Source organism: Balaenoptera ricei, chromosome 8 (genome assembly GCF_028023285.1).
Source record: "Balaenoptera ricei isolate mBalRic1 chromosome 8, mBalRic1.hap2, whole genome shotgun sequence".
NCBI classification, from domain to species: Eukaryota; Metazoa; Chordata; class Mammalia; order Artiodactyla; family Balaenopteridae; genus Balaenoptera; species Balaenoptera ricei.
This window is the reverse complement of record NC_082646.1, coordinates 108,717,684-108,743,063: the sequence shown is the minus strand read 5'-3', so window position 1 is coordinate 108,743,063 and position 25,380 is coordinate 108,717,684. Positions and strand designations below refer to the sequence as shown.

General features: G+C 61.8%; 1 protein-coding gene across 2 annotated transcripts; it reads right to left on the bottom strand.

The window, feature by feature from the left end:
• Positions 1–148: 148 nt before the first annotated feature.
• On the bottom strand, positions 149–19,285 carry GRK2 (G protein-coupled receptor kinase 2). 2 transcript variants are annotated; one of them, XM_059932142.1, is made up of 21 exons: positions 19,082–19,285; positions 8,948–9,024; positions 6,983–7,056; positions 6,750–6,851; positions 6,588–6,662; positions 6,401–6,462; positions 5,563–5,614; positions 5,224–5,315; positions 4,813–4,912; positions 4,649–4,727; positions 4,430–4,560; positions 4,127–4,221; positions 3,947–4,054; positions 3,674–3,740; positions 3,258–3,358; positions 2,592–2,658; positions 2,414–2,509; positions 2,015–2,177; positions 1,717–1,853; positions 1,508–1,618; positions 149–1,428 (listed from the first exon to the last, which is right to left on the bottom strand). In XM_059932142.1, exons 1-21 carry the CDS (start codon positions 19,192–19,194, stop codon positions 1,264–1,266), a joined length of 2,067 nt encoding a protein of 688 aa, XP_059788125.1. In that variant the 5' UTR covers positions 19,195–19,285; the 3' UTR covers positions 149–1,263. The 2 variants fall into 2 exon arrangements, with proteins under 2 accessions (XP_059788125.1, XP_059788124.1); XM_059932141.1 differs by having other exon boundaries at positions 1,508–1,621; positions 19,082–19,284.
• Positions 19,286–25,380: the final 6,095 nt, after the last annotated feature.

Genomic DNA, 25,380 nt, shown 5'->3' with positions numbered 1-25,380 from the left:
CGGGGTGCTTGGGCCTGGGCTGGCTGTGGATGCCTGCCGTGGAGGTGGAGGGGATCTGGCACCACCAAGACCCTCTCTCCTCAGGCCCCAGCCCCGTGGAGACTGAAAATGACCGTCGGGCACAAAAGAGTCTGACACAGCCAAGGAGTCAGGCACCATTTTTTATAAAAACGCGTATATCATTTTTCACTCTTTAAAATCACATTCAAAAATCGGCAAAGAAACGCCCCGGGGGGTGAGTAGATGGGAGGGGAGGGCCCGCTGACCCAGCCCCAGGGGAGAGGGCGCGACACCACACACGGCAGCGACTGGCATGAGGGGGCATGCTGCGGGCGAGGTGGCGCCCTGTGGGCAGTGGCACTGACGGGACACGGGGCTCGGGGGCTGGACGGCCGGGGGCGCGCACGGAGCGGCCTGGCGTGGGGAGGGCTGCCCCACCCGGCCCCCTCTCACTGTGCTGCCCGGCCAGCCCAGGCCGGCCCCCTGTGGTCCTGGGCAGAAGAGGCCCTGCCCAGCCCAGGGAAAGGGGGCTCGGGGCCAGGCGAGGCCAGTGCGGCACAATCCACAGGTGCCTTTCTGTGGTCCCTGAGCCTGGGCGCTTGGGGTGGGAAGAAGAGGGGGCTTCGGTGAGGGCAGCAGCAGCCGCTGCCAACGCCACCTCCTGGCCAAGCCCCGTGGTGTCCAGGGAAGGTGGGAACGGGGGACTCTTCCCAAGAAAGGGTGCAGGAGCCTAAGTCACGTGGGAGGCCCTGGGGTCAGGGAGACAACGGGCTCCCTTGTCTACCGACTAGCTGGAGGGCACGTCAGTGCAGGGCTGTGTCCCTGTGACAGGAGGGGCCGCGGTGGGAAAATTCAAGTAGCATCCCTGCCCTGTGGCCTCCCCTGGGCTGGGGAACGCCGGGCCACCCAGCTGGGCTGTGGGCACAGAGCTGGAGGTGGCCCAACTCCACGTGGCACCATCCCTGGGGAAGGGGCAGGAGGGCCGCTGGGGGCGGCTGCTCTCCCTGCACGGCAGGACACCGGGGGTGGGTGGCCCCTGGGGGCGGGGCCGAGGGTGGCTGGGTGGGCGGCAGCGGGAGCCAAGGCAAGCGGGCCCCTCCCTGGGGGCTGGGCCAGGCTGGGGCCACAGGAAATCACAATAATTACAAAATAAAACCTTTTCCGCTTGGCGGGAAAACAAATAATAAAAATTCAACAAAATAAATTAGAGGTTTATAAAAGGCGGGCGGGCAGGAGGGCGGCCGGGCGGGTGGCGGCAGCAGGTCAGAGGCCGTTGGCGCTGCCGCGCTGCACCAGCGGCACCTTGCTCAGCTCCACGACGGGCGAGCGCGGCTTGTTCTTCATCTTGGGCACCCGCTGCACCAGCTGCTGGGCCTCGCGGTAGGCGTCACGCAGCTCCTTCTTCCACTGCACCAGCTCGGGGTCGCTCTGCACACACCCCGAGGTCTGTCAGGGGGGGCCCCCGAAGGCCGCTCTGTCCCCGCCCACCGCCCGGGCCCCCACTCACGTCGCACTGCAGGACGAACTGCTTGCCGCCGCGGATCTTGAGAAGGAGGCACTTTCGCTCCTTGATCTGTGTCTCCTCCACCGACTGGATCTCCTCCATGGTCAGCAGGCTCTGCTGCAGGGCGGGGAGCGGGCGGTGAGGGCGCGGGACAGGCCCCGCCAGCCGCCAACCCCAGGGGCTCCCGGCCCCGGCCCCGGCCCGCTCCTTACCGGGGCCTCGCCCTCGCCCCGCCACTCGAGCCGGTTGGGGAACAGGTAGAAGTACCGCCGCTGCCACTGGGTCAGGAAGGGGTTGCCCATCTTGGACATGTAGCCGTGCATGATGCAGTCCTTGCCCAGGGCGTAGTCTGATGCAAGAGAGTAAGAGAGGGGGACTCAGCCGAGCCCGCTCCGCCCGGGTTTGAATCCTGGGTCGGCTGCTCTCTGGCTGTGACCTTGGCTGAAACCTGAGCCTGTTTCCGATCTTTAAAGCAGGCACTGGGCGCCCACGGCAGCCGCCGACCCTCACCTTCCTCGTGGCCCAGCTGCTTGTTTTTGGTTTTCTTGCGGGCCTCCAGCCGGTCCGTCTCAACGTTGATGGTGTCGAAGACAGTCTCTGCCACCTCCTGCTGCCACCGCTCCGAGATGGTGAGGGGGAAGTTGCGGTAGAGCTCCTGGTCGCTGTCCAGTAACTTCACCGCAGGGACAGGGAAGAGACATCCATCAGCCACAGGCCTGCCTGGCCGCAGGGCCCCAGGGCAGGGGGGTCTGGTGCCACCGCCGCCCCCAAGGATGTTTGGGGAGGAGAAGCCTGAGGCCCAACAGGCAGACGGGGCTGGCGTGGGGTCTCACGGGGCAGAGGAGGGAGGAGGATGCCAGCGGGCTGGGCTCAGAGCTCAGGGCTGAGAGGCCAGGCAAGGCCCAGTACCTTGATTCCTTTTGTGTCCTCCTCATCAAAGGAGCCAATGTCGAAGGCATCTGCCGCATTCACCTCCCCTCGTGGGGGCATTAGCGGGGGAGGGTACTGCAGCAGAACAGGGGCTGACCATCAGCACGGGGCGGGGGCTACAGAGGGCCCCACCCGGCCCCGGCCTCCAGGCTGTTACCTTCTGCAGGAAGACCATCTGCCAGTCCAGGGAACGGAAGAAGGGGCTCTCCTTCACTTCCTGGGCCCTGCAGGGAGAGCGGGTCATCGGGGCTCGGCACCACCCAGGCCGGGGGGCGAAGCCTGGGCTGTGGGGCAGGTGGCCCAGGTTAACTCCTGGTTCAGCCACTCTCTGGCTCTGCGACCTTGGGCAAGTTCCTTAAACCTCAGCCGGTTTCCCCATCTCTAAAATGGGGAGAACAGCAGTTCCCACATCGTAGGGCTGGCGTGAGTTTTAATATTGTGAATCTTGCAACATCATGCCCAGCGCTTAGTAAATGTTTAATAAACATAGAAAGCTGCTGTCCTCATCATCTGTGTTACAAGGCCCCTCGGGAAGCTGGTCCACACCCACCTCCAGCAGCTGCACGGCAGGCAGCCCTCCCCCTGAGAACACTGGGCAGGGCTGGCCACGCCTCAGCTTGTGAACTCTTCAAAGGAGGCTGGGACCATGGAGGAGGCTCCAGTGATAGGACACAGGCCTTGTCTTCTTAGGGGCACAGGCAGAGGCTCGGGCAGACTGGCCCAGCAGCCCACTGCAGAGGCCTGGACACAACAGTGTGGACACCACCCAGGGCCCAGCAGGGAGGGAAGGCCTGGGACAATGGCCCTGGTCTCAGGCACTCACCCTCGGCCCAGGCAGCCTAGCCTCCTGTTGACGTCCCTCTGTAGCAGCCCCTCCAGCAAGGAGCGGAGCTCGGGGGAGAAGGAGTCGGGCAGCTCCACAGCCTGCAGGGAGGAGGTGGGGGACGTTGGCAGAGGCCCGGGCCCCATCCCAGCTCTGGGGCTCCTGAGGCTGCTTGGGGCAGGGGCGGGAGGGTCCAGGGCCCCAGCAGAGGGAGAGCTTCCTAATTGGCCCCTAGCAGGCATGTCTGCTCTGACGACAGAGAGAGGAGAGCCTACAGGGAAGGAGGCCAGAGTGGGGTTAAGCAGCTGGAGATGGCTGCTGGCCGGTGAGACCCTGATGCCCGCAGGAGACCCCAGCCTCACTGTGGCCACCCATGGACTCCGCCCAGCCTCCCCGGGCTGGGACCCTCCACGCACCATGGTCAACGTCATTCTGTCGATCTCATGCTTGTCTTTGGTCTTGTGCTGCCGGAAAGGGCTATGCCTGGGCAAGAAAGGCCGAAGTCCAAGGTCAGAGGACGGGAATGGGGAAACTGAGGCAGGCAGCATGAACGATCCTTGCCAAAGCCAGGGATGGTGCCACCCCTAACGCCCGGGCAGCAGTGGGCCCCCTACCCCCCCGCCTCCTTCCTGGCCTGGGGAAGAGCCTGTCTCTGTCCTGTCCCACCCGCCCTGGGATGGCCCACTCACCCTCGCAGCAGCTTGAAGAGCATGCAGCCCAGCGAGAACCAGTCGGCGCTGCTGTCGTAGGCCACGCCCTTCTGCAGAACCTCGGGGGCCATGTACCCGTGGGTGCCCCTGTGGGAGCGAGGAGGCCGTGAGTGGGTCCGGTGGAGGGGGCGGGAAGGGAGAGGGGGCTGGGGCACTCACACGCTGGCGTGGGGCTTCTTCTTGGAAAAGTCGCAGGCCAGGCCCAGGTCTGAGATGCGCACGTGGCCATGCTCGTCCAGCAGGATGTTGGCCGGCTGTGGAGGAAGCCCAGTGAGCCGTCCCCCGAGCAGCTCAGGACAGGGCCCGGCCAGGCAAGACGCCAGCTGGGGCGCTGTCTTTGCTCTAGAGGGTATGGGTGTCCAGGGACAGGGCCCTGGGTCGGGGGCACGGAGGCGAGGAGCCGGGCCGGGCCTGTCTTGGGAACAGGGGCAGCCGTGCTGGGAGGAGGGCGGGGCGCCTCACCTTCAGGTCCCGGTAGACGACAAAGCGGTTGTGCATGTGCTCCAGGCCCAGGATGATCTCGGCCGCGTAGAAGCGCATGTCGGCCTCGGAGAAGACCCCGTGCTGGGACAGGTGGTAGTGCAGGTCCCCGCCTGAGGGAAGCAGCCGATCAGGGGGGTGCTCAGCTCCCACCCCGGCCCCCAGCCCCAAGATCCACCTGGGGCCAGGCCGGGCACCCACCGTTCATGAGATCCAGGATGAAGCTGAGCTTGTCTGGCGTGTGGAACGCGTACGACATGCAGACGATGAACGGGCAGTCCTAGGAAGGGGTGGAAGAGGAGGTCAGCAGAGGCTGTGCCAGGTTCGGAGCCAGAGGCTGAGCTGGAGGCCAGCTGCCCGCTCACCCCGGTGCTGACGAGGGAGAGCATGATGCGCTCGTTCAGGGCCAGCGTCTCCCCTTGCTTCATCTTGATGCGCTTCTTGTCCAGACACTTCATGGCATACCTGCGGGGGAGGGGCTGGTTGGTCAGGCGGTCCGCTGGTACCTGCAGTGCAGGGCCCCAGGGGCGAGGTGGGGCGGGCAGTCCTCAGGGCCCTTGTGGGGAAGACTAGACACCACGACAAGCGTATGACACACAGAGACAGAGAGAGGGCAGAAGTGCTGGCGGGCCGGGGCTCCAGGGGCCATGGCGGGTACCAGAGCAAGAACCGTGTGTGGCCCTCTGCGGACACCTGCCCATTCAGGGCCCCGCCACCTGCCTTCAGGGCACCCCCCGTGGCCCTCCTCTCCCTCAGGCATGCCACCAAGTGCTCACATCTTGCCCGTGTCGGCCTTCCGGCACCCGTAGACCTCGCCGAAGCCCCCTCGCCCGATGATGCGGTGCACGCTGAAGTCGTTCATGGTCAGCTGCGGGGACGGCGGCAGCAACGGGGTCACTGCAGGCTGCCTGGGCCCCGCCCTGGGGCCACCGTCGCCATGTGCTTCCCTGCCTTGAGCTGTCCCCGCTGGGCTCCTGCACCAACCCCACAGCCACCCCCTGGGGGTTGAAGGGTCGACTCCCCTGGCCTCCCCAGCCCTGGCCCAGCCCTGGGGCCCGGGTCCCTGGGGAGGAGCAGCAGGGAGAGGGCTCTCCACGCCCACCCAGCCCACTCACATGGATGTTGAGCTCCACATTCTTCCACTGGCAAAATCGTGTGAATTTATCGCTGCGAGAGAAGAAACCAGGCTCAGTTGAGCCTTAGGAAGTGAGTGAAATGATGCTGGGGTGAGCCGGCCTCACCCACTACCATTCCCTGGGCTCCCGAGCCTCAGTGTCCTCTTCTGGGGTTGCCCAGGAAGACTGCCAGCCCGAGCTGCCCCCAGCCCCACCAATGCTGGCGCTGCTGTCTGTCTGCAGGTTCCTGCTGGGATGAGATAAGCTTAGGGGTGAGGTCTTCCAGTCTGACCCCGACTTCCTGCTACCACATCCACAACAGCGCTCAGCCTGTCCCTGCTTGCATACTTCCAGTGACACACCACTCACTCCCTGTGGAGCCCCCACTCCATGACGAGGCAGCTGGGACATTGAGAAAGCTGTTCCTTGCACGGAGCTGAAATCTCCCTACAACTCCCACGCACCGTGAAGGCCACAGTGGGCACCGGGGTGGGCAGTGTGTCCTCTCGTGCCCATCCCTACCACCAGCCTGATGCTTCTCAACCCCAACGGGCCCAGCGAGGGGCTAGACAGTCCATGGGAGGGAAGACGCATGGGTGGTCCCTCGCTCCCTTTCGACCCTCCCTGGACAGGCTTGGAGGTGCCTGGTGCCGAGAAGGATGGGGCGGGAGTGTCGGAGAGGTGACCTCTTAGGATTGCCCGCGCTGGCGTGTAGACAGCCCCAGGGGCCCGCGCGCTGGGGACTCAAGCAGGCTGGCTTCTCTCCTCCGCGCCATCCACACCCCTTCTCAGAGCGCCTCTTCCCCACTTTCTGCTGCCGCTCACACCCCACTCTCACCTCTCAATGAATTTCTGGAACACATCTCCTCGGAGGTTCTGACAGATCTCTTCGATGTATGGCTAAAGGAGGAAGCGGGAGGTTGGTGGCTGAGCCAGAGCGGGAGCCGACCAGGCTCCGGGACGTGTGCTGCCCAAGGGGGACTCCGGCTGGGCTGGGCGGCAGCGGGGAAAAGCCCAGCACACACCTGGAAGAGATCCGGAGGCACCTGCTTCCTCACCAGATGGCCCTGGACGTGCTCGATGGCACTTTTCGAGAAGGGCTGGGGAAGAGAGAGGTGTATTCATTCTCCACGGGTCCGCCCCTCCCGTCCCCACGCCTGCGCTGGCACACGGGCCCGGGCACTCACGTGTGAGCAGGCCAGCAGCTCCTTCATGATGTAGGTGTCAAAGATCTCCCGGCTGCAGGCCAGGCGCTCCTCCTCTGTCTCCAGCTTCTCGTATTTCTTGATCTAGAGGACAAGATCCCCGCAGGTGAGCTTTGGCCCAGCGGGGTGCGGGGGTGTCTTACAGATTCAGCGAAAGCAGCCCAAGCCCTGCCCCTTTCTCCACGCACAGCATGGCCAGGCTAGCCCAGCCTCACCCCCTCGTAGAACTCCACCAAGGGCTTGGCCTCCTCCAGGTGCTTCAGGCAGAAGTCTCGGAAGAGCAGGTACCCTGAAAGCAAACATTGTGCATCACGCCGAGCCACACACCCCGCAGAGGCCTGCCCATCATGGAGGGTGGGGTGGGCTTGGGGCTTCCTGGGCAGAACTGGCCAAGGAGGTGGCAGAGGTGATCTCTGCCCCAGGCAGAGGCTGGCCAAGGTGGCCTCGGAGGCTGACGCCAACCGAAGATTCTTGGATTCGGGGTCGGGGCGCCTGCATCTCTACCCCTCTCAGAATCTGCTTCCTCAGATGGTGGCCGGAAAGTGACAGGTGCCCTGGTGAGGCAGAGGTGGGGAGTAGACTCTGGCGCCCAGGTCCCCCACCCTCTCACTGCAGTCTGGGGCCTGTAGCTCCTCAAGGAGGGCGACACACCCACCGGTCAGGCTGTGCAGGGGCAGTGAGATCCACCCGGCCCAGGCCAGGGCTGCTGCGTGGGGGCAGGAAGGCAGCTTCCGGGCGGGGGGCGGGGGGGGGTGTCCCTCTCCCTGGGCCTTACACCCCCCTCCGACATCTGGCTGATTCTCACAGCAGCCACGAGAAACAGGCAGACAGGGAGGGCAGGTCCAGCTGGGGAAACCGAGGCTCAGGGAGACCTGTCAGGCAGGCGGTGTGTGGCAGCATGAGTAGAACTCAGGGCCCTTCTGTCCAGTGGCAGGTCCTGGGAAGGACAGGCCAGAGAGTGTGGCCTTGGTGCAGGGGGCCTCAAAGGGCATGGGCCTCTGGGCAAGGGAAGAGGTGAGACGGGCTGCAGGAAGGGCTCACAGGAGGCCTTGCGTGGGCTAGGCCTCATCCTCCCCAGGGGTGGGGGCCGGAAGCCTGGCCCCAGAGCAGCCCTGGAGGGCAAAGCAGAAGGAAGGGTGGTCTCTACTCCCTCCAGCCCAACATGGGTGACCAGGCTCGAGCTGGGTGGCTTTCCACACCTCTTGGGGGCACTGTCCCCACTGCCTGGGCACCTCTGCCACAGCTCACGGCCAGCACTTCTGGTAAGGGCAGACTGGCCTTTCGATAGTGTGACTTTAGTAACTTGTGACCAGGCCTTCCCAGTGGGCCAGGGGCTTTCACTGCCACCGCCTCACCCGGCCCTCCAACAGTCTTGGGCAGCGGGGCTCCTGAGTCCTAGCTCCCAGGTGAGACTCATAGAGAGGTGAAGCAAGGTGCCAGGTCACAGAGCACAGGCAGGGGACCCACACTGCGTGCTTCCCGACACACTGACTCGCTAAGCCTGACCTCCAACGCCCGATCCTGCCAGGCCGGGCCACTCCCATTTCAAAGCCGAGATCCCGTTCTCCGTTCTCCGGAGCTGTGTGTGGCCGGAGCCTGCTTCCCTGAGCCCCGCCTCACCCTTCCCTGTGTGCCAGGTCCGTGGGGTGGACCCACGATGCCTGTTAAGACACGGGCACTGAGGACGAGGAACGGAGGGGCCGGCCAAAGCAGGCTGCTCACAAAGAGGGCCCGTGGGGGCGGGGTGGGGGCGACCACAGCCCGGCGGGCGCCACAGGAAGGGCCCCGCCCCTTCCTGTCAGTTCTACCAACGGCCCCGAGCAGCTGTGCCTGCACCAAGGGGAAGCTGCAACTCTCAAAAACAAACCCCAAAGGAGGAACTTCTCTGGCGGCCCTGGGAGACTGCTGGCCCCGCCCCTTCAGGGGGCTCCGGGGCCGACGGCCAGGGGCTGGGAGGGCACTACGTCACCGCCCTGCTGCCACCGGGGGGCTGGCTGGCTGCCCTGCCCCCTGCCCCGGTGGCTGGGAGGCCAAACCTCCTGGGAGAGGGGAGCACAGCCCAGTCGGCTGGGGTGGGGCCAGGAAGGTGGCCCCGGCGTCCTCCTGCCCCCATCCCCCGGCCTGGGCAGCTGGACAAGTGGCAGAAGCCCCAGGGCCGGCAGAGTCCCCACCGTACTCACCCAGCTTCTGGGAGAAGATCTTCTCGAAGGTCACCTCGCCCCGGTCCTCCAGGTACTTCTGCATGACGCTGCGGATGCTGAAAGACACAGGGGCCGCGGTGACCTGGGGCCCCCAAGGCTCCTGGAAGGCCTGCTGGCCCTGCTTCCCTGGAAGGTCGCTGCTTCCTCTCCCAGAATCCAGAGTGGAGGGCACTGCTGGTGGGTGTCATCGCTCCCTCCAAGAAGGCAGCCACCCCTGTTGGACCTGACCGTGGCCACACCAGAGGGACCTGAGCAGTCCTGTGCCTGCCTACCAAGGCTCTGTCCCCCAAAGCTAGGGTGACCAGCAGGTGGGTGCTCAGAAGCCTGGTCCCAGCGCTGCCTCGTCTGGCTTTAGGAACTTGGCCAAACCTCAAAAGCCAGGACTCACCCATCAGCTAATGATGGGTCACGAAAATATGGCCCATCCTGACAATGGGATACTACTTGGCCAGGAAATGGAGTGAAGTGCTGGTGTACGTGTGCGTCACGGTATAGATAAACCTAAGAGTATTCTGCTAAGTGAACAGAAAGTCACAAAAGGCCACATATTATATGATTCCATTTATACCACCCTTCCAGAACAGGCAAATCTACAGACAGAAAGCAGATTAGTGAGTGTCAGGCTGGAGAAGAAAAGGGGAATAACTTCTAACGGGCACAGTGTTTCTTTATAAGGTGATGGAAATGTTCTGGAATCAGGTAGTGGTGAAGGTTGCACAACACAGTAAATGTACTAAAATCCACTGAATTGTACACTTTAACATAATGAATTTTATGTTATGTGAATTATATCCCAACATTGAAAAAAAAAGCCAAGCCTCAGTTCCCGTGTCCCTGATACCCGAAGTAAAAACCCCTGCCCCTGGGTCGCCTGGGAGGGCAGCGGAGCAGAGGCCGCTGTTGTGACCACGGAAGCCCAAGCCCACACTCCCCGCCCCTGGCTACCTCCCCCCACCGCCGAGCGCTGTCTGGGAAAGCCACACCTGGCCACGCTTCACGCCTCAGTCACCTCTTGCTGTCCCTTCCTCTCCTTTCCTGGGCCACCTGCAGTCCCGCCCTGCCAACCGGCTGTGGTCCCATTTGGACCTCACTAGCCTGGGCTCCTCAGTGCTCTCAGCTGCCCATGCTGAGGGCCGTGCTGGGCGGTCACACCTGAGCCCGTGCGATGCCCACAGACCTCAGGATACGTGGGGCTGCCAGCAGGCCACGGATGAAGAGGACTCTGTGTGCCCACCTCTCTGTATCCCCGCACCCCTGTTGGAGCCCAGCACAGGGTCCTGCTGCCCATCACCTACTGGAAGGTGCCATACAACCCTGACCCCCCAGGCAGGCCCTCCCAGTCCTGCACCGGTGGTTCTGTGACATTAGACAGCATGAGACAAAGCCTGAGTGGGGCCCCGTCATCTGGAGGAGACTCAGGCAGGAAAGAATGTTCCGGGTCATTGGCAGAGGCCGTGTGGAGAAGGCAGAACCTCACTGGGTTCCTCAAATGCAAACAGTATGTCACCAGGTGACAAAGCCCAGGGCAGGTGGGTGGGCATGGGGGCAGGCAGGGAAGACCCAGCCAGGGATGAGCCACGGGGCAGGGAGGAGGCTCAGCGGACAACACCTGGGAAGCTCGGTCCAGGGCGGCGGGGGAGCGGACAGACTCTGCTGGGGGCACGCACAGGAGGAAGCCCAGGTGGCTGATGACACTGGGCCGGGAAGGAGGGGAAGAAACAAGGTGGGGCAGGAGCAGGCTCGCCTGTTGGATGGATGGATGGAAGGACAGAAGAAGAGCTGACGAGCCCAGCTGGGGGTCTTGAGGCCCTGGGCCCCATCAGAGAGGGGGCCTGAGGAGAGAAGGCTCCAGGCAGGGCCAGTGCAGCCAGCAGACGCCGCCCAACCCCTGGCCTGGGCTCGCAGGCGGGGCGACTCCTGCCCTGTCCTGCTCAGCACTTTCCTTCTCAGGTGGTCTGGGTGGAGGCCCAGACCCTGGCCCTCCCGGGCCCTTGTCCGCATTCGGGCCACGCAAGACAACATGGAAGCAGGCAGAGCCGGTGTGAGCAGTCCTGGAGCTGTGACCCCTCCCCCCAGACGCTCGGAGATGCCGTGACCTCCTCCGAAAACTGTCTCCACAGGAAGAAGGGTGCCGATGACCTGGACAGCCCTACTGTGTCCCCATCCTGTGACTCCAGCCGACAAGAGAAGAGCGCCAGCTGAGGGCCAGCGGCCCAGTGGCCCTGCACTACCACGGCAGAGCCGGTTCCCTCCCGGAAAGTGAGGACGCCCTCCACAACCGCAGGGACCCCAAGGCCGCGACGTGGCCCTCAGCCACGCTGGCACACCCTCCCCTCCTGGGGGCCACACACCTGCTCACGTCCACCAGCCACCGTCAAGGACACATCTCCCTGGCCCCGTGGGACTCCCAGGGACTCAGGAGAGGAGACCAGACCCCAAGTCCCTCATGCACTTCACACACAACAGAAGCTAAAAAATCTTTGACACTGAGCAAGACACAGCCCCCGCCCTGGGGCCTGCGGACTGGAGACAGGGAGCCCAGGGAGCCTGTGGGGCGCAGTCTGTGCCGACCTCTCAGGGCTCCCAGCTCTGCGAGGGACAGCTTGGGGCCTCCCGTTCGGATAGGGAAACAGGCCGGGGGGTGTGCCGGGTCGAGCACAGCAGGGTGGGCCCAGTCCAAGGTAGTGAAGGCTCAGCAGGGTCAGGAGACCAGGCAGCTGGGAGGTAGGGGTGTGGAGCCCGGGGACCCTGCGAGGGCCAGATTTCTCCTGGGAGGTGGACAAAGCAATAAAGAGGGAAGAAATATCACAAAATGTCGATCTTCCATGGAGCTGGATGGTCAGAGGGAACGCCCAGACAGGTAGACGCAGGTGACAGGCAGGGTGACTCCGGTCTGTCAGATGACCCCATGGGGCAGCTGGGCGTGGCCCCTGCAAGAGTCACTGGGAAGCCCCCTGCCCCTGAACCAGCAAGACTGGCGCCAGCTCAGCCAAGGCGGCGCGATGGGAATGCCCAGCCCAGAGCAGTACCGCCACTTCCCGCCGCGGGGCTCGGGGGCTGGACGTGCAAAGGCCGGGAAACGCGCTCGCAGAGGGCCTGCCCGCGAGAGAGCAGAGCCGGTGTCTCCTCTCCAGGCTCCGCAGCCGGCGCGGGCCTCCTCCCCTCCTGGGGGCTCTGCCACCGCTCGGCCCAGGGTGCGGAGGAAAGGCCCGGGCTCCGCGCTGCTCAGCGGCCAGACCCTGCCTCCCTCGGAAGGCTGCACAGGGTGGATGGCCACAGCATTCTTCCCAGCCCGCAGCACTTCCACTTTCTTCCTTAAAAAGAAAAAAATGTTTTCTAAATAAAATAAACACCTCCCCCCCCAACCAACATGAGGTCAGACTCAGCGGAGTCCTTGAAGGAGAGGCCCCCAAGGCTGCAACGTTAGGGTTTCCTGTCCATTCCCACGGGGCTGGGGCCCAGGGAGCTGGCAGGTTAGAGAAGTGAGTTATGGGGGATGTTCCCGCCAGGGTGGCAAATACAGGCTGGCACGGGAGGCGGTGGCGGCCTCCTGGGCTGGGTCACCTTCATCTCCCGCTCCCCTCTCCCTGATGCTGGCGGAGTCTGAGTGGCGGCGGGCCCAGAGCAGCATTCCTGTCCCCGCCCAGGTCAACGATTCTGATATCCAGGAGCACGTGGTCCCCAGATGGACTCCAGGTTGTCCGGAGAGCCCAGTATCTGCACCCTCCCCGCCCCAGCCCCACCCCCGGCCCCCGAAGGACCCAGCCCCTCCGGGGAACGGCCTCAGTGGCCTTTGTTGCTGCAGTCGGACGGGTACCCAGGCCTGGGCTCCAAATGGCCCTCCCCACCTCCCTCCCTGAGGCCAGGCCAAGTCACAGACTTTAAATGTCCAGTTTCCCCACTTGTAAAATGAGGATGTCAACAAATGCTGAATGGCCAACACTGAGCTGGCCACTGAAAAAGGTGGAGAGGACACAGCAAGAGGAGAACGCAGCCCTGCTGCGAGGGCCATCAGCTCCCTCCCTCTCCTGAAGGGAGCCCTCCTGCTGGAACCCCCAGCATGCGCCTCCTCCTGGAACGTGATCAGAAGCTCCCCAGTCTTGCTCGGGTCTCAGCCCCACACCTGCCGCGTCCTCAGAGGGTGGGGCTCTGACTGGCGAGCCCGCCCCGCGGCTGGGCCCACGAGCACCCCCGAGCCTGAGCGGCCGCCACTCCACTCTGCTCACAGACCAGCCTCACGCACTCGTGCCGCACAGCCTGGGGGCCCCAGTGGGCAGAGCCCGATACCTGCCCTGCCAAAGGAGCAAGGGCCCCCTGGCAGGAGCTGCCCGGCCCCGTTGCCCGACAGCCAGTGCTGCTCACTCTGGCTCCAGCTGCTCCGAGGAGCAGGCCCAGCCTGACACCAGGGGAGAGAGCACTTCCGCCCTCCCAGCCTAGAGCGCGGGCTGGGGTGATGGGACGGCAGGGAGGGGGTAAGGGCTGAGGGGGAGGACTTCCGGCACCTTCCGGCACCACATGGTTCAAAGGGAAAGCTAAGTCCTTCACTCTGTGGCACACGGGCCTCACATATGACACCCACTCAGGGTCACAGACCGTAGCTTGTATGGACCGGGCGGGACCGCAGGGTCAGAAGCAAACACTCATCTTGATGGTGAGGAAATCGAGGCCAGAAGAAGCTGAGTAGCTCACCCTGAGTCCCAACCAAGTTAGTGGCCAGAAAATGTCCAGCCCTCCCCGAGAAAGGGCCTCCCACCAGGCAAGGGCCTACCCCAGCCTCTGCCGGAGAGCTGGGTGCAGAGTCCCAGGGGACCCCGGACTCGTGCCCTGCCTGCCTTGCCCTCCACCCACTGCCAGTGGCTGTGGGAGCCCATCAGGCTGGGGGCAGCCTTGGCCGGCACCTGGCTGGCCAAGGGCCATGGTCCCTGTGCTCCCGTGTGACAGGAATGCCAGAGCCACGAAACCTCAGGACGGTGCAAGCTGGCCCGGGGACTCTGGGCCTGGCGGGTCTGGTGCAGCCACGCCGGGAACCGTCACGCTCTGGGAGACGACGACGGTTAAGCCAGCAGATCAGAGGCTGCAGCCGCGGCGGGGGCGCTCCTCCGTGGCATTTCCAGGAAACCTGGCACCGAGGTGGCAGCAGCACAAGGAAGTCCCCTGGGGCTTCTTATTAATATTTCTCAATGACTCTCCTTGGGGCTGACAACATCCTCTGAGCTCGAACACAGGGCCACACACCAAATGGGAAAGACCAACCCAAACGGCCAACTCTGGAGCAAGTCCCGGGCCAGGGAAGAGAAAATGACAGCACGGCGCACCACACACGTGAGCCCACCACGAATGTCCGCAGCGACCCAGGTTCCCCAGGGCACGGTGGCCACAAAGTGACAGCTTGCAGGATGTGCGGGAAAAGGCACTCCGGCGGCCTTGTCACACATCACGCCTTCTACCCCCCACAATTCACTGCTGCCATCACCTCAGAACAAACCCAGAACAACTTCCAGGGCTCCGTGCCCTGCAGCTCCCAGAAAGGGGGCTATCCCCGACCCCAAACCCAGAATGGCCTCCAGAGTCAGAGAACTCCCCACTCAGAGAACAGAGCCGCTAACACGTTCACACCTGAAAACCCACTTCTGAAACCCCGCTCTTTGGCCCGCGGAGACGCTACCCTCCCTGTTAGCAGCGATGCAGAGAGGGCAGGTTATTGTTTCAGAAAAGGCTGCAGCCAAACGCCTCATTTTTAGTACCTCCTGTTTGAAACAGATTAGTGAGAACTCGAGTGTGACTCTGTCTTATGTGTCCAGCAGAGGACACTGGCCCCTCGGGGCCACAGGAACAAAGGGCAGGTGTGCTGGAGGCTGTGCGTTCCTCAAAGACTCTCACGTGCTCGTGGCTTCTGCTGTCTGTTCTGAGGCGGGAGCGTAGTATCCTGGAAGCACCAGCCGTGTGCACGCAGCCTGACCCCACCGGCTCCCAAGCGCTCGGCCCCCCTGCAGAGCCTCCCTGGGTGCCCGGGGCAGGCAGGAAACATCGCTGCAGAGCCTGCCTACACCTGATGTCACCGGGAGTTTACTACTAGGAATTAATCGTGCATTAATAGGACACATTTTTCCTGGGTTGACAGAGCCCAGATTCCCCGACACGGATTCCAACCTGTCATGCTCACGCGCCCTTCAAATCCTTTTACTGAGGGAACGGCAGGCGGGCGAGCAACTTAATGGCAAAAATGTGAAACCCCATGATCTGGAAAGGAGAACAGATGGGAAAAGATGTCCCGGAGACCCATTCCTGGGGAACGCGGGGGCTTCAAAGGCCCAGAGGGAATGACTGCCCAAAAGAGGATCTTGTTTTGTGGGGGGAGGCGGGGGCGGAGAACGCTGCTACTGGAGTGGAAAGTTCTGGGTAAGGGATAAAGGCTGAAAACAGCAGGGTTTCTCCTGGTGATGCAGAACTGGAAGGAGAAGGAAGGGAGAAAACCACTCCTTGCACCTCTTCCCTCTCCACAAATCAAGGGCAGGAAGTCCTGGGAGCAAAGAGTTAACAGGAACGAAGAAGCAGCGGAGGAAGAGCTGCGGGTCTGGGAGACGGGGAAGCCAGAAAAGGGCAGGAAGGAGGAAATCCACGGTGGGGGAGGGACCAGGAAAGGAAGAGCCGAGAGAATGGGAGGCTGCAAGAGGCACCCGGCTCTGACATCTGCCGCTGGGGCTGCCACTGTCACCAGGGAGGGCAGGGACATCTCCTGGGACCGCCCAGGCCGGTCTCCTCCGCCAGGAGCCCAGAGATTAATTACACGAGGCCTCCGTGGTCACATGAAGCAAATGACGCTAATTGCAGGACTGCTGCCGCTGCTGGGAAAGCGAGACAGCGGCTCCTTCAGGGAGAGGCCCAGACCACAGACCCCGAGGGCCGAAGGAGCGGAGAGCTCACCGGTGAAGGGCAGCCCCTCATTTTACCGAGGTGGAAACGGAGGCAGGCTGGGCCAGCATAAGGGACGTGCTGGGGCCCATGTGAGCTGGGACTGCGGTGGGATTAGAAGCCGGTCTCCTGATTCCAGCTGCACAGCTGCCTCTCTCCATGAGAAGCGCGAGAAATGGGTCTGTTTCCTCGGGTTCTATAGGGTGACAGAAGGGAAGGCCCCCGTGCCAACTCAGAGTGGCACTGTGCCCAACAGCTCCTGTTCTGCAGCGCTCAGAAGTCAGAGCTGTGATGCCAGCCCCAGCTCCCGGCCAAGCCACAACCTGGGCACCAGCCGCAGGGAGGCTGCCAAGAGGGACCACCCCAAGGTGGGAACGACTCCAAATGGCACCTTGTCATAGACAAACCGCGGCCTTCGTCCCTGGCCGTGACCTCGCGGGTGAGGGGAAGACGTGACCCCAGGCGTGGAGCCGTCTCCTCCGTGCACTAGCTTTACCAGAGCAGCCCAGCTCTGTCCCAGCCGACGGCGAGGGGCTGGGCCTTGATGGTGCCGGGGGCTGCCCTTGTGCTTCCGGGCCAGGGGTGCCAGCTGGCACATTCCACAAAACAAGGACCGGGCTGAGAGCAGAGGTACAGAGGGGTGTGTGGAAGAAATGATGTATAGCAGGGACAGAGCACTTGGGAGTCCAGAGACCCCAAGTTCAAGTGCCACCTCGCCTCCGTGACCAAGTCTCTTCCCCTCTCCCAGCCTCAGTTGCTTCAACTATTAAGTGGGAAAATACCACCTGCCATGCCTGTTTCCCACAGTCGTGAAAAGGATAAAATGGAGTAAAAAGCACTTTGCAAACTGGGAAGTGCCAGGCAGACGTAAGATACAGTCATAATGATCTTCAGGGCAGGAGACATCTGACCCAGGGGGTGGGCGAAGCATCAAACAAAGGGTGGCATATCCTCCGAGGTGGGAGGCCTGGATTCCTAGGCCCCTCCCCGGCCTTAGCTCACTAACAGTCACTGCTAGGGCCTCTGGTCCATCTCACAGGTGTGGGCAATCTGCCCAATGCGGCGCCGCCAGACGGTGACCCTACCTGAGAACCCATGACACCTGGCTCCTGGTCTCCTGCTGTGTTCCCCTAAAACTCACAGCTCACCTGGTTTCAGACACTATACACAGTCCTGATGTTTCTTGAGCAACTACTACATGCAAGGCATGGCCTTGCCAACCTCAGGTTGGTTTTTGGATCGACTGAGATGACAAAGGTCAAAAATAAATAATTATAAGTTCCACCATTATTCCTATCACCACCATCAATATCACGGATGTAAAGGGGACAGGAAAAGAGGAACATCTTGTTGCTCACGGTTCTAACACCTGCAGCGCCAACCCAAGGCGGGGCCCCATCAGGAGCAATGCATTCTGGGGCGAGATTACCCAAACGCAGAGAGTTCCAGAAAAGGCCCCGCCTCATACTTTGCAGAAGTCCAAACTGCCAGAGGGTCTCGAGGCCACAGCCACCAAGGAGAGCCGCTGTGAGCCCCAGAGGGTGACTCCCCCATTTCCTCCCTCGTGGCTTTGTCATTTCTGAACTCATTTTTGTTCTAACTGTCGTCGCCGCTCCCTGGACAGCCCGCAGCTGACAGTCAGTCTGGTTCCCGTTTTGAGAAATCTGATTGCAAATCTCTTAGAAAAAAAGGGCCCTAACGGCCTTTTCAAAACACAGGCCAATTTTCCTCTCCCAGGCCTGGTGTTCAGTCAATCTGAAACCCAGAGAACAGGTCACAGAGGAGGGCACCAGAGACGTGGGCACCGCACCCCATCCCCACCGCCGCAGCCTTGGGTCCCGCTTCAAACACTCAGGGTGCCACAGAGTCACGGTCCTCATTTCACACCATCCACATTTCACAGATGAGAAAACCGAGGCCCAGAAATGGGAAGGGACTTGCCCAAAGTCACATGATTAGACCAAGAGAGCTAGGACGGGCCTAGGCTCCTGGGCTGGCAGGGAACCAGCATGGCAACTCTCAGGCAGGGATGGAGGAGCTTCTGGGGCTGGCCTCACTACTCAGCATGAGAGATCGTGGTGGGCACATGGCTCCTGTAGATGCAGAACGGCCAGGGCCCCCTGGCTCAGACCACAGTGGTGGACACAGTGTGAAACCAGAAGCCGGAAGCCCCAATCTGGTGGCCAGCCACCACCCTGGATGCCGGTGACACTGGGCAGGCCACTCACCTCTGGGCCTTCAGCTTCCCCACCTGTTCCACGGGGACAAAACCACACCTGACCTACCCGCCCATGGGCTGCTGTGAGGCTCAGGCAATGGGAAAATACTCTAGAAGCCGTAAAACGCTGGACAGCCTCAGCTATTGTCCGTATCCAGTCCACTCCTGTGCCCAAATCCTGAACAGCTGAAACTTGGATATCAGGTGCAATGATATCAGTTACCTCACAGAGAGGTGGCAGCTGTGGTCCAGCTGCTGCAGGGGTACTGGGACGTCCCCTGGCAAACAGCACCCACGGGGCACCACAGGCGGGCCTCAGCAGAGGAGGGCTTCGAGGGGAGAGGGACGGAGGGATGTGGCGCACACCATACCCTGCTCCCCACGCTACCCCGGCCCCCAAAGCACTCTCAATCCCCACCCCAGGCCAGTGACCCGCCAGAAGAATGGGGAAGATCCGGGAAGACTTGTCTGCCCCAAACCTCACAGAAGTGTCCACCCGAGGGGAGCCAGGGGCGGGGGTGGTGGAACCCCAAGGCGGGGATGCTGAGAGTAGGGGCAGCGAAAGGATGGGCGATATAGTCAGGCCAGGTAGATGGGCAGGCAGAGGAGGGGACTCCACGGGACCCGGGGACACCCGGAGGAGGAGGAAGGGGAGCACAGCGGCCCTGGGGAAGAAGGCAAGAGCGACGGGCTGACGGAGAAGGGGGCCAGGCAGAGTGTGTGAAGGGAAAGGCGGCAGAGTAGGGCAGGGGCACTGAGCGGGTCGGGGAGCCAGTGCAACTGGAAAGCCCCGGCGTTGGGGCGCTCCGGGTTCAGGTGCACAGGGCCTGGGGCGCAGGGGTCCGGTCAGGGCTGCGGGACGCGGAGAGCTGGCGGGGCAGAGGGGGTCTCGGGGCCAGTGCCCGGGTGGTCTGGGGCTGCGGGGTCGGGGCTCGGGGAGCGGGGCCGAGGGGCCGGAGGGCCGGGGCCGGCGCCCGCCTCACCTGGGCTCGGGCAGCAGGATCTTCTTGCTGGCGCGCGCGGCCGGCGTGGCCTTGCTCTTCTCCATGGCCATCAGGTAGCTCACATCGGCCAGCACCGCCTCCAGGTCCGCCATCTTGGCGGCGGCGGCGGCCTCTCCCGCCGCTCGGCTCCGCTCCGCTCGGCGCGCTCGGCCCGGCCCGGCCGCTCCGTCGGCCTCGGGCGCCGCCGCCTGCCTGGCCCCGCTGGGCGCCCGCGGCTCCGCTCGCCGCGGCTCACAGGCGGCGCCGCCCCATGGCGCCGGCTCAGGCCCGGCCCCGGCTCGCTCGGCTCCCGCCGGGACTGCAGTCGGGCCGCCGCCGCCGCCGCCGCCGCCGCCGCCGCCGCCCGCGCCCCGGAGCCGCCGCCGCCGCCGCCGCCGCCGCCGCCGCCTCCGACCCCGCCTGCCGCGCACAGCGCCAGCGAGCCCGCGAGGGGCCGGGCGGGCGGGCGGGCGGGCGGCGGCGCCCCCTGGAGGCCGCGCGGGCTGGACCGAGCCTGACCCCCGCGGCACCCAGACCCCGCCTCAGCCCCAACCAGGTCCTCGGCTCTCTGACCCTGACCCCCAGCCATGACTCTGACCCCAGACTTAGAACACGACAGGGACCCTGGACAGAAGACCCTAGACCCAGACCTTGACCACAACTCAGATCACAACTCGGATCCCAGACTCCACGACAGACCATGGCTGTGACCCCAGACTGCCATTGCAGAACGTGATCCCAGGGACTTGGATCTCAGACTCTAGCTCTAACCCCTGACCCCTGACCTTGGACAGAGTCAGAAACCTGACTCCAGACCCGGATAACATTCCTGACCCCAGACTCTAAACAGGACCCCAGACCTAGACCTTGGACCACAACCTCAGACTCTGACCATGACCTCAGATCACCACCCTGGGCCCAACCCCCTTCAAACCCAGATCCTGACACTGACCCCCGACCCGCAACAGGACCCCAGATCCAGATTTTGGACCATGACTTCAAACACTGATCCCAACCACAGACCACCACCTTGATCCCATCTTGGTTACTGACCCCAACCTTGATTCCACCCCCAGACTCAGACCCCTACCATGACTCTAAACCCTGGACTTAGGGGCAGGACCCAGACCTGGGCTTGGACCATCAATCCCAGACCAGGGTTCTAGACCCAACACCAAAAACTCTGGACGCGGACCCAGGACCAGGACATCAACCAGGACCCAGACTGGACCTAGAACCCTTAACAGGCCGCCATGGACCCGGGACCTGACAACTGCAGTCAGACTCCAGGCTTACCCCAGTCCCAATCCCCATTCCTGCTGCTCCAGACCCAATCCAGGCCCCCAGGACTCCCACTCAGGACCAAGGACCCTGCACCAACACCACTCCCCGCCCCGGACAAGAATCATCATGATTCCACAAAGTAGGCTCAAACCTCTCTCAGCCTGGGAGGGCACCCGGGTCACTGTACTGCCTGGCAAGGGAAACATACTCTGCTGAGAGCCCACAGTGGGGGGGATCCATGTATCTCAAATCGGCACCCCTTACTCAACACGCCCTCGAGAGCCTCTCTCTGCTTTCCAAGGTGACAAGATCCCCTCCCAGTCCTGGACACATGGAGCCAAAGCCTCATGCCAGTTGGTGGGCCAGTAATCAGAACCCTTTTGCAAAGCATAGGATCCCCACGCCCCACCCCCGCCCTTTGCACTTCTCAGGCTACCTTCTGAGATCAGCCTCGGCAGAGCCTGGAACCAGAGCACATCAGGATGGTGAGGTCTCCTCGTCAGTGGGCGACACCACCATCCACCCAGATACTCATGCTGGAACTCCAGGCATCATCCTTGGCTCTCCAACTCCCCCTTCCCTAATCTGTCACCACACCGTCTTATCTGGCCTCCAGATAAGAATCTTCTTAAACCTGTCTGCTTCTGAGGATCCCCACAGCTGCTGCCTTGATGCAGGCCCTGACCAGAAATGCCTCTCCCAAATCTAGATCTGATAGGGTTACTGCCTGCTTAGCACTGAGAAGCAGTGCTCCCGGCCTTCTGGGGCTGCTGAGAGTGGGAAATCAGAGGGGGCCCACTCTGCCCAAAGCAGATCAGGTGAGCAAGTTCCTTAACCTGGAAGTCAAGGTCTTGGATGACTGGGTCCTGCTCCCCTCTCAGGCCTGTGTTGCCACCATCCCCTATGCCTGGGGTCCCCCCACCTGCCTACCCATCAGTTTTTACCTCTGTGCCTTTGTTCTTCCGCCCTGTGTCTGGAAGCACTCTGTGTGCCCTCTTCCCTGGCTAACTCTTGCTCATCCATTAAGACCCACCTCCTCCAGGTAGCCTTCCCCAATCCCCTGCCTCCAATTCTGTTCATCTCCAGTTCTGCACTTACTGTCTACTTCCTTGATTTGAAAACATCATCAACTGCAAGATGCATCATTTCAGGTTTTTGACAGAGGGGTGGGATGTGTGTGTGTGAAGCTGTATTAAATGTTTGCATCCATTGGAAAATGCGTCCTGATGTTAGAAATGCTAACGTATAGAAAAAGGGTTCCTACCTCCTCCCACTGTAACTGAAGCTCCCAGTTCACCTCTTGCCCCCAGTGCCCACCATGGGACTTGGCACAGAAAGGTATAGTCAGTGTTTGATGAATGAATGAGTGACTGAGTGAATGAGCTCCACAGCCCAAGGTGGCACATGGAGTTTGGGGCAGAAGACGGCCAGAGGCACAGAAGGATGCGCCAGAAGGCCTCTAACTTCCTCTCCTCCCACCTCTCCCTAACTCTTCGGCACTCTAACTACGGCCACCTGGGGTTTCTGGAACCACTCCTATTTAAAACATCCTGTCCAAAGAACTCATCAGACCAGAGTCCCCATGAATTCTGAAAAGCCAGCCATCCTGCTCCCGGAGGTGGCCCTACCTCCCCGACACCACCTGAAAGCCCAGAAGGCCCTTCCCAGCCACTGCCCAACCGGCAACCCAGGCAGGCCTGAAGCTGGGGTTGAGGGAGGGAGAGAGAGAGGGAGGGAGGGAGGGAGGGAGAGAGACAGAGAGACAGAGAGACGGGGGGTGGGGGGAGAGAGAGTCTCCAAGGCACCCCTCACTGATTCCTGGGACCCTGGAAAGCAGCTCTTGGAAGCCCTGGGCTGGGGAGAGGTTGGTCCCAGCGCGGGCCTAGGGAGGCTTTTTTTGGGTAGTGCTGCCCTCTGGTGGTTGAGGGAGGGTCGATTGTCAACTTGCCTTTTCAGGCTGGCTTCAGTCGTTCTCAACCAACTTTGGTGCCTAGACCGTGCCAGCCTCTGGCTGGAATGCTGGGAGTGAATGAGGAGTGGAACCCCATCTCTGCCTAGCTGGCAGGACTGCAGATACATCATTACCTAGCATCTCGCCCAGATGACTAATAGGTGTTGCAAATTTAACGCGTCCCACACTGAGCTCTGGCTTCGCACCCAGCCTGGTCCCACCTGCTCCTCTCTCGCTTCCCCATCTCAGTAGTGGCTCCTTCGTCCTCCGAAAAAACCCAGGAGTCATCCTCCATTCCTCTCTTCCCTCACTTGCCTCTGCCGCCCCCCCCCCCCCACCCCCACATACACATGCTGTCATCTAGCCTGTCCTGTCGACTACCTGGTGTGTCACCCCAAATCCTTCCACTGTGCCCTGCTAAACCCGATCTGAGTCCCATCACCTGGCGCTGCCTGGCGCTGATGCCTGCACCAGCCTCCTCCCTGCCTCTCCTCTAGCCAGAGTTTTTTTGTTTATTTATTTATTTATTATTATTATTAAATAAATAAATTTACTTATTTATTTATTTTTGGCTGCACTGATCTTCGTTGCTGCGCGGGCTTTCTCTAGTTGTGGTGAGCGGGGGCTACTCTTCGTTGTGGTGCACGGGCTTCTCATTATGGTGGCTTCTCTTGTTGCAGAGCACGGGCTCTAGGAGCGCGGGCTCAGTAGTTGTGGCTCGCGGGCTCTAGAGCACCGGCTCAGTAGTTGCGCTGTGGCATGTGGGATTTTCCCGGACCAGGGCTCGAACCCATGTCTCCTGCATTGGCAGGTGGATTCTTAACCACTGCGCCACCAGGGAAGTCCCTATTTATTTGTTTATTTATTTATTTATTTATTTATTTTATTTATTTTGGCTGCGATGGGTCTTAGCTGCGGCGGGTCTTAGCTGCGGCACGCGGAGATCTTTAGCTGCAACATGCGGGAACTAGTTCCCTGACCAGGGATCGAACCCGGGCCCCCTGAAGTGGGAGTGTGGAGTCTTAACCACTGGACCACCAGGGAAGTCTCTAGCCAGAATTTTTACAGGCCTAAATCTAACCCCGTCTCCAGTGACCACCCCTGCACTTAGGAGAAAACCCACCCCTCTCTGTGGCCTGTGAGACCTGCAGTCTGGCTCCTGCGCATCTATCTAACTCAGTCCACTTGCCTTTCCCTGTGCCCTTTATTCTCCAGTCTCTCTGGTCTTCCTTCTGTCACTACAACAAGCCAGGTTCATTTCCACCTCTGGGTGTTGACTTTAGAATTCCCCTTGCCTGGAATGACCTTCCTTTCCCTCCTTTCCGGCAAGAAAGACTCCTGCTCACCCTGCATCCCGAGGGCTGAAAACTTCCTGTTCATTCTTAGTGAAAAAAAAATAGTTCCTGTTCAGGGGGCTCTCCCCGGGTGCCCCCGTTTGTTGTGGTCACTGGTGCACTCTTCAACCCCCACCATGGCGCTGGGCACAAAGTTAGGGCCACAAGGAGAAACAGTATTCAGTGGTGGCCCAGTCTGGTGAGGAAGAAGACCCCTAAATGAATGCCTCTAATTAACCTGGCAAGAGCTATAATGTGAGGAGATGGGGCGCTCAGGAGAAGAGAGTCAGGGGAAGAGTTGGGGAAGGTCTTGAACTTGACATTGTATGCATGTGAGCATGAGTGAGTTTGGGGGTGAGGACTGGCATGTGCCAAGGCCCAGGGGTCCAAGTTTCCTCCTGCTGGGGCTTCACCTCTTCGTCTCCATCCTGGGGTTTGCAGATCCAGGAGGATGAGCTTGAGGGCTTCCCAATCTGTACACCTCACCAGAGGTGTGCAGATTGACCGGGAGAAACTCCTGCCTAAAGTGGACAGCCACCTCTTTGATGTCCGGGGCTCAGACAGTGCCAGGCTCTGGCTAGGCTGCTGGGACTTCACCTCATTTACTCACTCACTTATCCAACAATATTTGTTGAGCTCCTACTACATGCCAGGCACTGGTGCTTGGCCTTGGGGATCCAACGTAGAGAGAGACAGTGAATCTGTGGGCAAACCATACATAATAATAAACACTGACACTTACTGGGTTCTCCCCACGTGCAGGGCACTGTTCCTAGAACCCAGATGATCTCATTTAATGCTCAAAACATCCTTATGAGGCAAGTGACAAGTTATTGTAAGAGCCAGCAGCCTCCTCAGGTGAAGTCGGGGAAACCTCTGCGGACTGGCACTTTTGCCAGAGCTAGGCTAGGAGGGAAGCAGCTTTGTTAGGGGCAGGGAAAAGAGCTTTCCAAGCATGTGGAACAGCAAGTGCACAGGCCCTGAGGGAGCAAAGAGCCTGGTTATCCAGGAGGTTCCTACATCTCCAGGAGACAGGCTCTTTGCTCCCTCCCGCACAGTCCAAGGACCTCTGATGGCCCACAACTCTGGGCCAGGCTTCCAGACCGCTGGCTCCGCCCGACGCACTTCCCTGGAGCAGCGGCTCTCCTCGGAACCCTCCGTAAGGTCACTAGCCCCAGGGCTGCCCCGGGCCCCAGTCTCCTTTTCCGCCTTGAAGCTTCAGCACAACGTGGCCCCGCCCCTGAATCCGGCCCCGCCCCTGAATCCGGCCCCGCCCCGCCCCCCAGCGCCCGCCCGGGGGCCAGTCCCAGCGCGCATGCGCCTCGACGTCCGAGGCTCAGCCTAGCGCTAGGTCTTGCTGCGTTCCCGCCGTGGGTGTCTGTGCCTTGACCCTCTCAGGCCGCCTGTGAGTGTCCCAGTCAGGGTCTCGTAGCCCCCACCGGCCCCACTGTGGCGACTGGTACTTGCCGTGTCAGGGGCAGGGAGGGAGGATGTGTGCGGAAAAGACTTGGGGTCAAATGCTAGTGCCACTTCCTGCTGCCGCTCTGGGTGCCTTAGGCAAGTTACTGAACCTCTCTGAGCACTGCCTTTCTCATCTGTACCCGGGGCGCCTCCCTCCTGGCCTCACTGGATTGTTTTGAGGATAAACGGAGATGATGTGTGTGCAGTGTTGAGCCGAGGGAGATGGCTTGCTGAGTGGCCACTGTCCTGAGTACCTTGGGCCTCACTTG

Bases quoted from the DNA above. Each gene is read 5' to 3' on its own strand.
- GRK2 (XM_059932141.1), bottom strand. From the start codon at position 19,194: ATGGCGGACCTGGAGGCGGTGCTGGCCGATGTGAGCTACCTGATGGCC. The intron at 6,852-6,982 runs GTGAGGCTGGGC...CTTGTCCTCTAG, and splicing joins TGGTGGAGTTCTACGAGGGG to ATCAAGAAATACGAGAAGCT. The intron at 3,741-3,946 runs GTGAGTGGGCCA...TTTCTTGCCCAG, and splicing joins CTCTTCAAGCTGCTGCGAGG to GCATAGCCCTTTCCGGCAGC.